The following is a 16434-nucleotide window of genomic DNA, read 5'->3' on the forward strand; positions in this document are numbered from 1 at the left end:
GGCCAGGACAGCTGACCTGATCAGGCCAAATGCATAGTCTGCAGCATAGAATGTCATGGCCAGACTACAAACTGAGGAGCACTACCAGGAACACAGACTTATCATGGCCTGGGAATGGGTTTGGCATCAAACCATTGGCTGGGAGCAATTGTATTGTACCACCTGTTTTTCTTGGGTCTTCCTTCCCTGTGTCTCTGTCTCTCCCTTCTTATCTTCCTCCCTCCTTTTGTTTACAATTGCTATTAGTACTCCATCACTCCCGACTTTCCCCTCCATCCCACTGAGGGTTCAGGAAGGACCTGGGCAGTTGCTGTATGATACTTTGTTGACAGCTGGGTTAAACTGTGACAACCAGGGAAAAATGGAAATCTTTTTGGTGCTACTGCAATCACTGAAAGCTCAATCCAGTGGCAAAAATGTCTGGAATAGAAGCCTGTAATGTAATGTACATTGTTTTCTAGATATATTGACTAATTTATCACACTGTGCAAACTGCAGTTTCCTTTCCTTACTGGATATTGTGGGTGTGAAGAAGTGAGAAAACAGACAGTACAATATATCTGCAAATAACTATCCTAGACAAAACTCATTTTCCAAGCTTTTTCGGAAAACCTGTAAGAAGGCTAGCATCTGCATCCTATCCTAACAAAATTTGTCAAAATAAATTAGCTGGCCTCTAACAAGTTCTGCAGAATGGCCATGAGCCACAGGCTCTGATTTTTTTTCTCAATTCCAAACCCAGTAACTAACAGCATCAGAGACTAAGACACAGCAAAATGTGTTATTCTCCTTTGGTTATAGTCTTCCATTTGTAACTCACCTACAAACCCAGTGAAACTAAACTTCCTTGAACAGAACAAATTGGTACAAATGTGAGCCCATATAATTCAGAAGTTATTTTGCTTTGAAAGAAAGGTTTCTTCATAATTAATAGAATTAATTTAGAAGGTAGAACATTTTCAAAGATGGATACTTAGAATAGAAAAAAAATGCAAAGCTGTGAAATGAAGAACTTTCCTTCCCATTTAATAAATGTTTCTCATTTATTAGTAGTAGTATACTCAACAGTCTGTCTGAACTGAACATACCATTTCATGGAAGCTTCCAAGATATTTAGTAGTTACTGGAATTTCCATATCTATAAAGATGCTGCCTTAATGTAAAATTGGCAATTCTTTGAGTAAAAAATTAAATTTTTGTGCTTATAAATAAAGCAAAACTATCTTAAGGACAATTTCACCATGTGCTACAATGCAAGATTTATACAACTGTCAAAGAAAAACAGACTTACCTAAGGTAAATCAAATATCGGAAGAAAAAACATTGAGTTTTCTACATACTATGAATATCAGGTAAATATTCATACAATTGCAGTACTTTATTTCAGATAGATTTTTCTTTTATAGTATATTTTTGCTATTTAGATGGTGTTGGAGTTTGAATGTTATAATTTGTGGCTTAAACATCTTCATAAATGACTTATGCCTATTATAGCAAAACTGTACTAGAAAAACTGCAGAGAAGATTACCACCCCCTAAAGAGGCCTTCTGACCAAAGCCCAGAACTACTCCTTGGTGAAGACAGTTCTCAGGTCTGGCCTCAGGGGGAAGAATACATCCACAGCTTGATGAAGCTTAACATCTTCAGGGTAGAGACCACAACCTCAGGGCTATAAGTTGCCAGGCTCACACAGACCCTTGCGCCTAAAGGGTGGGGGGAGAGAAGTGTTGGGTGTGAGGTGAAAAAGCCTCTGGTCAGAGGCAGTGAACACCCATCCTCCACTGTGCAGAGCTCAGCTGTGGGGCCACTTCACGCTGGGAAAATCTGCATCCCCATGAAGGACAGAAGCAGGGTGTCATGGCCTATCAAAGGCCTCCCCCAAAGGGGTCCTCAAACCCTGCACCAGAGCACTGCAACATGATGCAACATATCCGAAGTGTTGCAAGGGACAGTGTCAAACTGGCCCCCTTAGGGAAGGCATCTTGGACGTTCCCACCTGGCCCAAACATAAATCAATCCAATGCATTCTGTACTTTTTGGTGCAGTGGCAGGGGGCATGGGGAGGGGGAACTCTCACCACCAAGAAGACCAGATGGTGGATGGGCACGAGACATGGTTGGGACCCCAGGAAGGGCGATATGTTTCCACCTAATCCCTGTCACTCTCTCCCTGTCCCCCCACTCCCCACACACAACTCTTTCTGTCTTTCTTCTTTCTCTCTCTCTCTCTCTCTCTTGCTCTCTCTCCCCCTTTGCTTCTTTTACTATTACATGAAATATATAATTTTTTTTTTGGTGCCAACATCTAACCTCATCTGGTTTTAACAATGCTTTTGGGTATATTTCAAACCTCTCTGGGTCTGATCCCTGTTATTCACAGATGCTTCATTTCCCTCATTCTTCTGTGTTTAAACTGGTTTGTAACAGATGGCCTGAACTAGCCACTTTTAATAAATACTTCCTAGAGATTTTTGTTGTGCTACACTTATTGACTTTATGTTCAGTAACACCAACACCATCCATAAATATAATTTAAGGAGTGTTCCTCCCTTTTACTCCCTTCCTTTTTTTTGTTATTTATTTTATTTTAAAAAATATTAACTCTGAATTATTCTGGGTTTGTCCTTCTTTATTGATCCTATTACCAGTTACCAGCTGAAAGCATTATCCAAGTTCTAACACATGACAGGGAATAGATGAGAAAAATATTGTTCTTATTTGGCTTATAAATTTTGAGGGCATTCAGAATTCATCAAACATCACACTATGCTGACTGGGGTTAATGGTCTTTGCTTTTTCTTACTATTTGTACTAGTTTGAAAAAAATGCTAAACCTTATCAGACCCTAACTATAAAATATTTTCCTCAGTTGCCACTACATCAAAAACAACTAATCCACATGCTTTTTTCCTCCCCCCACCCAAGACAAAAGAATAACAACCTCATTGCTATTTCTTGTTAATGTACTTAATGACCTCACTTATAATTAGTGTTGGAACATAACTGCTTTATAATCACTATCGAACTACCTGCAAATTGCAGGAACATTATTTTTAAAATTTAGTTTATTTATCAATTTCTTGCATTAGTGATGTGTGGGAGAGTTCAAATTTCCTTGAAAAAACTAATCATCAGATTACCCACAAAATTTTCAGTTTGTATACTAGCTAGTATTACATTAAAAGAGAAAAGAGTTTAAATTGTTAGCTGACCACACTTGCCTTTTTTTTTACCCCAGGAAAATTACTCTTAAGAGGTGTGACTATATAATTTCAGGTAAATGCTAAACATTGCCTGTCCAGGTTATGGCATTTTGTGACTAGATCAAACACTGGTCCTACAGTATGTACATGTGAGGTGCCTGGCATTAGAGCAGAGTCCAGACCATTTGAGGGTAAGGGCACTTAGAGAGGGAGGGAGTCCTGAGTCTGAGTCCATGGTGCCCAGGGTTATTTTTGTGGCTTTTTAAACAGATGGTCATTTATGTAAGATAAGTAACAGTCAAATTACTCTGGAACTACAATCCAGGACTGCCTCTTTCTAAGAGGTTGTCCTGAATGCTAGCTACACCAGCAGTGTTCTTGAAAAATAGCAGCTTTTTGTGACTGATGAGATCCACAGCATTCTGCCCTCTTCCCTTCTTCTTTCCCCATGTCAGCTGCTATTGCTGTCTGTATCTGGGAAAATATATACATATACTCTCCTAAAGATAGAAACTGTCCTGAGTTAATAGGTAACTACTGGACCCTGATCTAACTTTGCAGTTGTGCTGTTTTGCAAAGGAGGCTGGGTTAGATGGCCTCTAGAGGTCTCTTCCACACTACACTTTTGTATGGTTCTAAGGTTACGTGAAAGAGGGACTATGACTTCTTTCACAGCTGTTTTAAGGCAATTCCAACTGCGTATGTGAAAGCTATTATTCCAGACTGTGCATGCCAAATGCATCAGAGGATCTCACAGCTCTTCAGATCTTAGCTGGGCTTGACTTGCAGTTGGTGATACTGTTCTGGTGAGCATCAAAACTGTTGGTTTCAGCAGAGTAACCTACCAAGTTTAGAAACTTCCAAGGTCAATTCACCATGAAGTGGGAGTTTGAGTGTTTATAGCTCTAGACCAGAGAAATGAGGCTTGCCTAAATGTGCCAGCACCTTTGTTTCAATATGCTTTGCTTGCTTTGTAGAGTATTAGTTCTTACACCCAACTCCTTATTATCAGAACAAATTACAATGTCATCTGAAATCTGTTTTCTCACATTTCTTAGTACTAGAAAAGGAATGTTGCTTTGGCAAATGAGGTAATATTAACAAAGGTCATATGCTTTATTCCATGTTAGCATCAAGGCAGTAAATACAAAGAGATCACACAAAGTATTGATTACTCAAAACTGTAATTCATAGAAGACAGTGGATACTTTTTCCCACCTCAGCAAAATCAGATAATCCCCTTTTCAGAAGAGCAGATCTTGGGGGAAGGACATGGTCTAATTAAGGATTCATCCAGGTTACATGCTGCAAAGCAGCTGGGCTTTCTGACTGCTCCATTTCTACCATATGTTGTGAAATCTTCTAAAAACACTGCAGCAGTTCAGATGCTTGAACTATTCAGCTGTCACAAAAAGAAGAGGCTCTACTGTAAGGAAGGAATATTTTACCTTTCACAATTGTTGTGAATCTTATTTTTATTACTTGGTGCAACAGCAAATAATTATAATGAACATACTATGTTTTCTTCTGAAATTGATCAGAAGAGTGGGCTTTATTTTCTGCTCCCACACACTTGGAATAGCTGTTTGCTCTGGTGAAAAAGATACTACTTTCCAGTTGTGGTGACACCTTAGCACAGGTTTAAATGGCCACAGTGGGACTGAGGTATTTTTACTGGTTTTAACCATGGCCTTTTTGCTTTTCTTGGTTTCACAGAATGTGCCACACCTTCTAAATTACAATGAAATTACACACATTTATACTATTTCTATAATTATAACTATAGTAATTATGAGGCCTAATTATGTAATGACAATAAAAGATGAAATTTTATTGCATGAGGGTGCTAACTATTATTGTAAAGAAAGGGAAGGACTCCTGTATAAGATGTGTCAATTCACAAATAACAGGAAAAAGAAGCTTCTCATTTCAGATTAAATTTAAACTTTCCATACATTAACTGGGAAATGTTGGCCCTGCTTACCCCCTAATTTCACTATTATATGTATCTCTTGCTGTGTAATTGGAAGGCATCAAAATTGTTTCCCCTTTATTCAGAATTTTCTGCGTTACGCAGAATGCAAAATGAACACCCTTGAAATGTTGTGTGCATGTGAGTTATTGCAGGATGTAAACAGCACAGTGTGTCAGCTGGATCAGACTGCCGAAAATGTATAGATCAATAATTTGGTTTATTTTTAGGTCTTATATTGCCCCTTTCTGTCCTAGATGCTGGTAGTCTTCTTCTAGCCTGAAAACCTGAAGGTCAGTTTGAAGTCATGATCATATAATAGTTCTTTTTATATCAACAGCTTTATTGGCCTTGGGAGGATATTGTTACTTATTTCTTAATCTTTTGGGGAATGAAATAGAGTCTGGCCAGATTACAAAAACATGCAGTGAAACTACAAGGTCTATCACTTCATACATGGTCCTCAGCCTCCCCCCCCCCCCCCCCCCACCACCAGCAGCTCTATTTTCAGAAGATTTGTGGGTGTTCAGCATGTCTGCAAATCAGATCACAATATTCTGTGTAGCCTGTCAAGGTATATATTTATCATTTCATCAGCCATATGACCAGTTTGGGTATATATATGTTTTATAGAGGTGGGTGGATAATGAAACTCTTCTGAAAATTATTATTACAGGAAGTTAAAAGATTACAGAGTTTTACTTTCCTGTAAGTCATTTATTGAGACAAATAATGAACATTATGAAATGATGAACACTATGAAATAATGAATATTGGCCCTTTCAAACCACTTTCTGTATTTCTTCAGACTGATAAATTTCAAGGGGATAAATGATCTCTGAAGACTAGCGATCAAAAGCAACAAAAGAGTTTTTCTTAAACACAACAGACACCAGTAATTTACATTTTATTAACTGGGACAGTTATTTGTAGACAGTATTAAGTTATGGGCATTCAGGAATTCTCTCTTTTCTTTAAAAAGAAAGGACAGATACTGACTATTCTAGTCTTCATGAGTCTGTTTACAATGGAGTTCACAATTTTGCAGTTGTACATCAGTGGAAACTGATGTCTAAGAAGCTTTAAAATAAATCAGTATTTAAATAAAGGATAAAATCAGTTCCTGTTGTGTCTTTGCACATTGCAATTTTAAGGCCAGAAGTCCCCTTTATGAATTCATAAAAAATGCTAAGGGACAGATGTCAGACTTTTGCCCTACTGCTTTCTTTAATAAAAGTCTACTTTTGTGCCTCTAGGAAGACTTGTCTCTTTCTAACCATCAGTGTCAGGACCCCAACTGAACCTGTCAGTACAAAAGAGTGCAGAAATTGCACTGTCCTCCTGAACACACTGTAAAAAAAGAAATAATGGAAAAAAGTAAGTTGAGATTAATCTAGAAGACAGTGACATTAACACCTTTGGAAATTATAAGGAAAAACTTTTTAAAAACAATTTTTTCTTAAGTGGAATGGAAATGTGAATATAATTTCCATTTGGAACTGGAATATAATGCTGGAATATAACAATGCCAATTTATCAGTCAGGGCTATCTGGCAGCTATACCTGGACTAATTCTTTGAGTAAAAGTCAATGTTATGAAGAAGCAAGCATCCAGAAGATGTTATGCTTTTTGGCATTACACGAGGAGTTATGATCAGTGAAGCCCCAGGTGAAAATTCAGGCAAAGCAATCAGGGAATCTACTTATTCAGGACCATCACATGTGCAGCACTTCACTGCAAGCTATATCTTAAGGCATTTTTCATCTCTACATAATGTTCTGAACCTTCCTGTTAAGTAGAAAAATATTGGAAGGTTTCTTGCTGTAGAATGTATAACCTAGATTTTTCTCTTAATGTATAAACCACTGTTCCACAGCATGTCCTCTTTCTTCTAAAATGATTTTCTAAACTTTATTCTATTTTCTATTTCTCATTTATTCCACTAAAATCTTTCTACTAAAGTATCTTACTCCTCTTTAAATGTTTTCTCGAAGCGCATCACTTCCTCTAAACACAGTGGCCCATGACTCTTTTATTTACTTTATTCATTATTCTTCCTCTTTCTTCTGAAGGTGGCTATGTGCCATCCTTTCCTTTTTCACTATCTTCAAGACCCAAATTACATCTCCAGCTTGTGGATATTAAAGAAGTTATGCAGCTGTTGTCTTTGGAAAGAACTTGTTGCATTCTGTGATGCTGATACTTGATATATTACTGATACATTAGAGAGAATCCAGACTGCATGATCCAACAGGAAAGCTCACTGATATATTTTGCATTGCACCATGAGGAGCCATAGTAGTGGAATTGTTAGATTTTAACACCCGGACCAAATTTCTCAGCAAAACTGAGGAAAGGGAGAAAGATAGAAAATAAGGACTACAAAAGGAGAAATGGATGGATGTATACTTGAATGGTACAGTATGTGGCCTTTCATGTCATCAATGAAAGCAATGCAGAAAATACAGTATGTTATGTACTCCTTCACTACATTCTCAGTGTCTTTCTAGCAACACTTAGAATTCCTGCCCTAACTTCTTTCATTAGAAGACGGTTTCAGAATGTCACAGCTCTGATTAAGGGTGACCTTTAAACTTACCATGGCTGTTTTATACTCATTTGCTCTTTTACTGATATTGCCCCATAGACTAAATAGGTCATATTGCCCTCTGTGTATTTTTGATGCTGTTTGACAGATTTCCTTATCAGAGACTGTGCTAGCATGAGCATTTTTAACTACCTCATTTAACATTTCCACGATATTATGTTCTCAACACTGTGCTCAAATCTTCCAAGCCCGCTTTCGCACTGTTTTGCAGAGAGACTGCTAATGGATCTATGGCCTAAGAAAAGATTTACAAATAAATTTATAGTCAGGCATGAAGCAGAAGCTTCAAAGAGCTGACTCTTACAAAATATATTAAAATCACTTGGAATAGAAACATAAATAGGACAAAAACTAGCCACTTAAATCTTCTAAATGCCTATTTCTAATCTAATTAATGAATCTCTAGTTAACTAGATTCTTGACCATTGTAATACTTTAAACCTACATTTATTTATACCTCCTAGGAGTTTTTACCTGTATCTAATTCCAGCATTTAGGATGCAGCAGCAACTAAAAATATTGATAAGTGAATGTAATAACAGAACAAGCAGCAGCTGCAGGGAACTATTTCCAATTACAATGAATGATATGGCATCAAAGTTTGCTATGCAAATTGTGCTCTGCACAGTGGTTAAGATTGTTCTAGAAAAGGACATAAACCAATGTCAAATTAAATTGGAAGGCTTCTGTAAAGTGTAAAGATTTTATAGAGCATTTCAAATTTAATTTTGAATTTAGTAGGTATCAATTTTCATGGAAAGATTAGCTGATCCATGTCATTTCCATTGAACTTTTCATAAAATCTAAATTATTTGGAGAATAATCATAGATTAAAAAAAAACCCCAAAACTTTTGCCCTCCTTTCTCCCCTCAACATCATCACCAGTACATAGAAGCTCAGCATCCTGACACTAATTAACCAGTGAGAATTAAAAAAACCAAAACCCAAAACCCACAAAAATCACAAAAATAAAGAAAAACTCCCCAAAAAAACCTACCTTGCCTCATGCTTATATAACTTATAAAAATTAGTCTTTTTTATGTAACTTGACTTTTTGCCATATTATCTATGAAAAGATTTCTATATATAACTACTATGAATAATTTCAAACATATCAAAATGGATCCAGAAGAGATTATATCTTTCAAAACTGACCACAGAAGAAAGGACAATGGTTGCAGATTCAAGCTAGCACTTTAAGACAAAGTATATGAAAGATAAAAATCCAATTACTTTTTAGGCACTAACTGATCTCAAAATAGAAATGATAGAACTTTTATCACTATTTCTTTAGGAGGGTGTACAATACATCTCTTTTTATATCTGTCAAAGGGAGTAGGAACATGGACCCTGTCTGGCAAAGCACCAATGTAAAGAAGCTGAAGTCTAGTCAGCACGTGGGGACATGATTTAGTTGTGGACTTGTCCATGCTGGGTTAATGGTTGGACTTGCTGGTCTTAAATTTTATCATTCTATGACTCTAAACCCATATATACTCTTGGCAAGATCTTCCTTATAGAATATCTATCTGCATTCTACTACAAAGCACTTCTTACCTCTTTCAGTCTGTCTGGGCATTTAAGGGTCAGCCTTCTGCTTAGTAACCCTATAAAAGTTATTTGGGATACTGTCATTTCTTGGGTTTTTTTTTTCAGTATGTTCCACATTCCTAGCCTGTCCCAGTTACTCTCCATATAAGATTGTAACACAAATGTAATAATATTGAAATTAACTGAAAAGTTCCTTTGACTTCAGAGGGTACTGCATCTGTCTTAGAGTGAAGAAACAGCAATTTTAAATTATTTTCAGTTTTGTTTCAATTATATGCTATGTTCACAAGATATATCATACATCCAGTCCAAAGGTATCTGCTTTTCATTTTGACAGCCTTATGGATGCACAGATGTGGAAAAAGACACCCATGAGAAAGAGCATTATGAAAAGACTAAGAACTTGATCAGAAATTGTGAGGTGTAATTATGATACAGTGACACAATCATCTACCATTTGTTATCATGTTGTGCCTTTCACTAATCAGCAATTCATAATGCTGAGACAAAATTATGAAGAATGAAACTAACATTTATGAATGACAGGAATCGCTGAAATTAATGGTCTTATTTTGGACACATGGTGCATACAAGATTTCTTTTCCATTAAAAAAGAGGGAGCAGAAAAGTTTAGTTTGTTAGCAGTATCATCTAATGTTGTAGACTACCTCATAAGAAACTGAATCGAAGGTAAATTACATAATGTTTTAAAGCCTTCAAAGTATCCTGGAGATAGCCAAGCCACTTATTAAAAGAGTAAGAACCTATTGAATACACTGAAAGAAAAAAAAAGAAAACGAACTGAAATAACGTGTATTACCTTACCTGTGTAACCTTCTCTGTTACATTGTGCGTTCGGTCTTTCACCTTAGGTGCAATAATTGCTTTCTCTGAAGAAGGAGGAGATGAAGATTTTTTTTCACTTTTGATATCTGAAAAGTTCAGTGTGAGTTGAGGAATTTTGTTGATTGTACTGTATTTGTTGAGATTCGAATCTGATGTGGATCCCAACAGACTTGACTTGATATGATTAAAAGGCCCTGAAAAATCAGAACACATATTTAGTCTCTGGGAAATTAAGGGAAATAAATTATCATTAATGTTGAGGTGGGATATGTCAAAAGAGTGATTAAAAACTATTTTTCTGTATACTAGTTGTTAATAATAAAAACTATATATTTTAAAAATAACTCTTTTGCTAAAAAGATTGAAATCTAATATTGGCTATGAATATGACATTTCCTTTACATATAACCCTCAATATGTTTTATGAAGTCGATGGATTCCAAATTGCATAATGCATCTATCCTCACTTGTTTTCATGTTACTGGGAATGCTGGTGTGCTCTTATTATAGTTCTGGCTGAATATAAAGACTATATACTCATTTGTTTATAAGAGCGGAAGTAGGACACATGATTATGTAAGAGTGCCTGCAATTAGCAAAGGCTCTATTATCACATCCCTACCTTGCTCATGCTCACATGATAGTTCAAAGAGACTGGAAAATTGAGTAGACTCTCAAATTATATTTCTTCAACTGTCGTTACTAACAAAGTATTGAAAACTATAGGGATACAATATATACCTATATAACCTATATAACTATAGGTAGAATATCAAGAGAGTATATATAACCTTCTTACACTATTTTAGTGTATCATTAAAAATATATAAAACTTACATACTATATGATGTACATATTCTTTATAATTATTCTTTACATTACACACAGAGTTGCTTGAACAAGAAAGCAATATAAATGATCAGAATACTAGTTTTGTACTGTCATCATAAGGTTCATTGGGAAGACAAAAGTATTCATTGCAAGGAAAAGTTGTTTTTGAGAACAATATTGGAAAAATAACTATAAAGATGTTTAGACAGTGAGAACTAAATTCACTTAGGGATTTAAGAAAAAATCCAGGTCTTGCAGTCAATAGTAACGTACATAAAGTGTGAGATTGAAGGGTATTAGATCCACATGAGAACCTTATTTAATGTTGCCTTAATTCTATTAAGGGCAACAATGTGATGCTTTTCTCTTTTTCTTCTTTTTGAGGTTTTCTTTCGTCTTCCTGAGAGGAAAACAAGAATGTGTATGTCGATTCAGGAACAGTCAATGGGATAGGATTAGGCCTATGGGGTAAATTGCAAAGTCAACAGTGGAACAGTTGATTTTATTTGCAAGGTGAGAATGAATGAAATTCAAAGCAACCAGCTGCTTGGGGATGGCTGCGGGGAAATGCTTTACGCTGTGTTGAATTTTTTTTTTTTTTTTTTGGCAAAATTCCTTAAGTGAGGGCTGATTTTCTACCACACCTGGCTTCAAATGTTTGTTGAAGAAGCAGACATTTCATTTTCTTTTGAAGCTTATAAGGATCTATGCATATTTTCTATCTCCTAGACTCATGATAATTGCATGTTAATCTGGGCCACAGATTACTATGACTATTACACAGATTACTATTACTATCTCTATTACTCCATTTCAAATTTTGTTACTGTGCAGAAAGGAATTTAAGATGACAAGGGAGGGCATGATGCTCTAGACTAAAATTTTGGGTACAAAAAAGAATTTGTGCCTGAATTCTCTAACCATTAAACTGCAAAACAGTCCTTCTTTTTCTCCCAGTATATATTTTTTGTGGAACAGCTTTATTGAAAAAGGGAAGAAAGAACTACCTTTCACCTGCAAGGAATGGTAAAAAAGCCTGCTACTGAGGGCACCACCAAGGGATTGTGATACTATATTTAAATGCCTTTTTGTCCAGGTGGGACCTGAATCTATCTTTCACATCACCTATATGAGTCTACTAAATATTAGTGCTCAAAATATATCAGGGCTCACAATCACTGCACAAATGAGCAAAGTGACTAATCTGGCTGGTGTGTGCTAATGGACATGTGGTCAGTTTTCCAGCCCTGCTTCCCTGTTATTTTGAGCAATAGTTTCTGAGTATTGAATCAGTTTAGACGTAAACAGGATTTCAAGTTGAAACCATTTGTCAGATTAACAAGATTCTTCATACCTTAGGAATTCTAAGGTAAGAGGAAACTAAGATATCTTAGGCAAATCAGTGATTAGATAGTAGGCAAGATTTTGTTTTATTAATAAGTTTGTAGATACTTAAATTGCATTGGACTTCTGGTTTCTGGGATTTACATCTTTTATCGCTTCCATTCCAAAGAGGATTACTCTCCCTTTTGCTACCTAAGACTCATGCCCTAGAGCATGATATTAGGCTTAAGCTTATTGCACATGAGAACAGAACCTTGCTTCTTTTCCCCACCTTCTTTTGCTTTAGAAAGTGGTGAAAGGTATAATGCACCTCATTGGCAATGGTAATTGATTGAAAGGCAGTATTAGCTCAAGTATTAGCTAAAGTATTAGCTCAGGATGGCAGAAATTGAGCTGATACTTTACAGCTAGTGGACCACTGCTATACTATCATAGAAGGAAGAGGGAAAAGGGGGCCATAACAAATCACAATCACAATTGATACTAATTGGCACCCTGGTTGACAGTTTCAGCAGAGAGGCAGAGAACTGAATAAGCAGGGAGAATGACTTGCTTCTGCCTGGTCTAAAAAGGCGAATCAGGTTAAGTTTGAACTCCCCATTTTGGTGGTAGGATTTCACTGTCCTTGCTTACACAATGCATTACTAGGAGAAAGTATTTCACTCTCCTGAGCTGCCAATTCATTATCTTTCACCAGCAGTAAATACATTTATAAAATCTATTGTACAGCACAGAACCTGCATGTTTTTCCCCCAAGATTCTGCCAACATACACATGAAGCAAATGCAATGATTTTGTAGTCCACAAATTGTTTTACAGAACCTATGTCATGCACAGCATGCAGTTTGGAGAGATTTTACCAGGTACACACACTTTTTGCATCATGCATGAAGTCACAAACCAGTTTTCCCACAGATACAAATACGGCAATTAAACTGAACACTTTAGTAAGTGATCTTCAGAAATGGAGGAAGTAATTTACGGATTATGTTCAAATTGCTTCTAAAACATGTAGCTCAATGCTGGTGAAAAGACACAGTTTTGTAATTGCAATAAATATTATTTAAACATGAAATTGGCAATGAAGTTCATGCATGCACATTTTGATGCTACAGGAAGCTTGAAACCATACCCCCTGCCATCCAGGAACGTGAAACTAGTTTTAAAGAGACAAAAGAGGAACAAGTGAAGATACTTCCACAAGGGTCCTGATTATCAGTTATTTATTTTTGAGAGAGTTAACTGAAAACTAAGTACCTTGTAACAATGGATCATTTGCTAATGTCCTCATACAATCACACATCCTTTTTCAGGTAAAACTCCTGGTAGCTTCAACAGAAGTTTTGACTGCTTAAGGACAACAGCACTGAGTTAAGTAAATATGACATGTTGTTCTACCTCCCTCCCTTCCTTTTTTAAAATTAGCAGATAATTAAATCAAAAGGATGTTTCACTATGCCTTCACTTTTTCCAGTGATTCATAGTTAGTGCTTTGAGACAAGAGTTACATGAATAACTATGTGTTTAACAAATATAATTTATGTAATTATGACCCTTGAGAGGTCAACATGAGAATGTTGCATTTGAACATTTCATACAGCAGGCAAAGTAACGTGCCAAAAAGTGTGGCTGATTGAAACCCTGGAAGGTATAATCTAGATGTATACTTTACCTTTGACATTGCGACCATTGTCTGGTTTTCAGCATAATAAAAGTGGAGAAAAAGACAAAAAAAAGACAACTAAAATCTACATCAGAAAAAGCAGAAAATATGGCTTCAAAGTGTGCATGGTTTGAATTGAAATATTATTGCACCTCCTTGACTGTATTATGAAGACTTTAAGTGAAGGTGAAGTCACTCTGACAATTGAGATAAAGTGTAAAAGTGTCTGGACTAGATCAGCAGGCAGTAGGACTGGCTTTATCTAACTTGCCTTAATAGAAACGTGATAAAATTCTTTCTCCACAAGTCCGGCAGTGGGTTGCAGGAAAAAATTATTTCTTCTTAGCAAAAGTGCCAAGAAGAAATAATTAGTCCCACATAATTGAGAGAAGCTGAGGCAGAAGCGCAGGGTGGCTGCAGAGGAGGCCCGGCACAGACCCCCAGGCCCCGCCATGCCTGCCTACAGTCGCGTGAGGAAGCACCTTTAACATGGCAGCAACCTAAGCAATGCCCTTCTGAGCAAGTGCTGCAGAAACATACACCTTAAACCTTTTTCAGCTCTTAGGTGCCTTTCCACAAGGAAATATTGGCCAAGCTTTCTGTCCTCACAGGCTCACCTGGCCCTGAATCCTCTTATGAGTTCGAACCTTTTCAGGGAGAATATTATTGCTCCTGCTGTTATCACCATTTTAAAGAAGCCAGACAGGTGCAGAGGTAGATGCTGCCACACTGGTTCATGTGATAACAATGTGATCCACAAGGCACCGTCCCCTTGTGTCATGTCCTGCGGCTCTGAGAGCGTGAGGCAGGTCTGGAAGGGAAAGGGGCCTTCCTCCTGGTGCGGATACCTGCTGTGCCCTGGTTACCAGCTCTCAGATGTGCTTTGGGCTCACACAGACTTTCATCTTCTTTGGCTGGGCTGACAGGCTACCTCTGAGGCTGAGGTGTTTGTGACCTGGCTGTGCCACGGCAGCCCTGAGCCTGTGGAGGGTGGTCAGCCCTGCTCTGGACAGTGGCCATGGCCTGCAGGGGGGCATCAGACATGGCGCTGGGCCTCGCCACACCTGCTGCCTCGCTGCCTTCTCCTCAGCTTCCTGAGCACTGGGGAGCACAGCGCATCAGCCTGGGCCCTCTGGAGCTGGGCTGTGGAAGGATGTCTAGTTCCTCCCAGCCCAGTACCTTCCTGGGCCAGACATCTGCAGCAGTACTGGAGATTCGGCTGAGTTGGGCTCAAAAGCTTGCTGCTGTTTCAGAAGGCTGCAGTGATCTTGCTGAGTTCACTTTCTGAAGACAATAACGTTTCTGAACTTGAACCTGACTGCAGAATCTGGATTGCTGGTGTTTCAGATGAGGCTGGCTTGGCTGCATTTTGGATGGTGAGTGTAGGAAAAGTTCCTGCCCTGTTGCTTCTGCTATCATATAGGTAAATTTATAATGGAATTTGATCCAGTATACTCAAATGAATTTACAATGCTAGGCTGTCATTTTTACTGTAATATCTTTTGGCATATAATGGGCACAGTGAAGATAATTTTAAAGTGATAAGCAACAAGACTACATAAATTAATTTCACACATGAAATAATTTCTATTCTCAATTGCATTATTTTAAAATTTGACTGCAGGTAAATTACTGTAGTTGGTATTAATTGAAGTAATGTTATTCTCTTCTTTCAGAATTCTGCTTTACTGATTCAGTTAATATTTTTTGAACTGGAAAGGGTAGGAAAATTGAATCCTGACTTGCATTTTCAGATAGAGTAGTAGTTTTTAGATGATTTGGGAAAACTCAAAATAAAAGTGAAATGGAAAAATATGTTAACCGTATGTTTCCTTTGGTAAGAGTTGAGCCCTTTGGGACTGTAGTTTACTTTCCTTGTTGTACTTAGGGTTTTGCATTCTCCCTGTTCAGAAACTGCAAGCCTGGAGCAGATGATTTAAGCTGACTCTTGGTTGCCTAACTTGCATGGATAATTTTATAGCAATAATAGGGTTTTATGGCTCACTGTTGGGTTAGGCAATTAGGACTTGCTGGATAAATTTAAACATCTTTTCAGCATAAGGTGTCCAATTCTAACAAGACTGTAAGCAGATGGCATCAAGGATGGTTACTAATTCTAATGCCTTTCTGACAGCCATCCTCTCTTCTGCAGAGTTTTTCTAGAATGACTGTGTATGATATAAATTAGGGCCTGGTTCCCTACTATTTTGTAGTTTATGCGAAGTGAAAACAGAGTGAGGGTGTTTTTCTATTTAACTGTAAATGATCACATCACAGGAGAGGCCTTAGAAGTTCAATTGGATTGTTGGCTCCTCATAGTAGAAATTATTTTCCCTAGTACTTAACATTTGAAAAAAGTTTTTCCATAAAATGGAGATAGAAATTTTTGCCCCTCCATTCAGCAAATATTAAAA

At 37.3% G+C, this 16434-nt stretch overlaps 1 protein-coding gene across 1 annotated transcript in view; it reads right to left on the minus strand.

Moving 5' to 3' along the window:
- Positions 1 to 16434, minus strand: part of KCNH7 (potassium voltage-gated channel subfamily H member 7) — a 208571-nt gene that overhangs the window by 51598 nt on the left and 140539 nt on the right. Inside the window, exons 5-6 of the mRNA XM_041403568.1 lie at positions 14030 to 14050; positions 10162 to 10376 (exon numbers count right to left, since the gene is read on the minus strand). Coding sequence (XP_041259502.1) covers positions 10162 to 10376; positions 14030 to 14050 — 236 coding nt within the window. The remainder of the gene's footprint in view (positions 1 to 10161; positions 10377 to 14029; positions 14051 to 16434) is intronic.

This window comes from Onychostruthus taczanowskii, unplaced genomic scaffold (assembly GCF_017590055.1).
Source record: "Onychostruthus taczanowskii isolate IOZ18803 unplaced genomic scaffold, ASM1759005v1 scaffold20, whole genome shotgun sequence".
In the NCBI taxonomy this organism is placed as follows: domain Eukaryota; kingdom Metazoa; phylum Chordata; class Aves; order Passeriformes; family Passeridae; genus Onychostruthus; species Onychostruthus taczanowskii.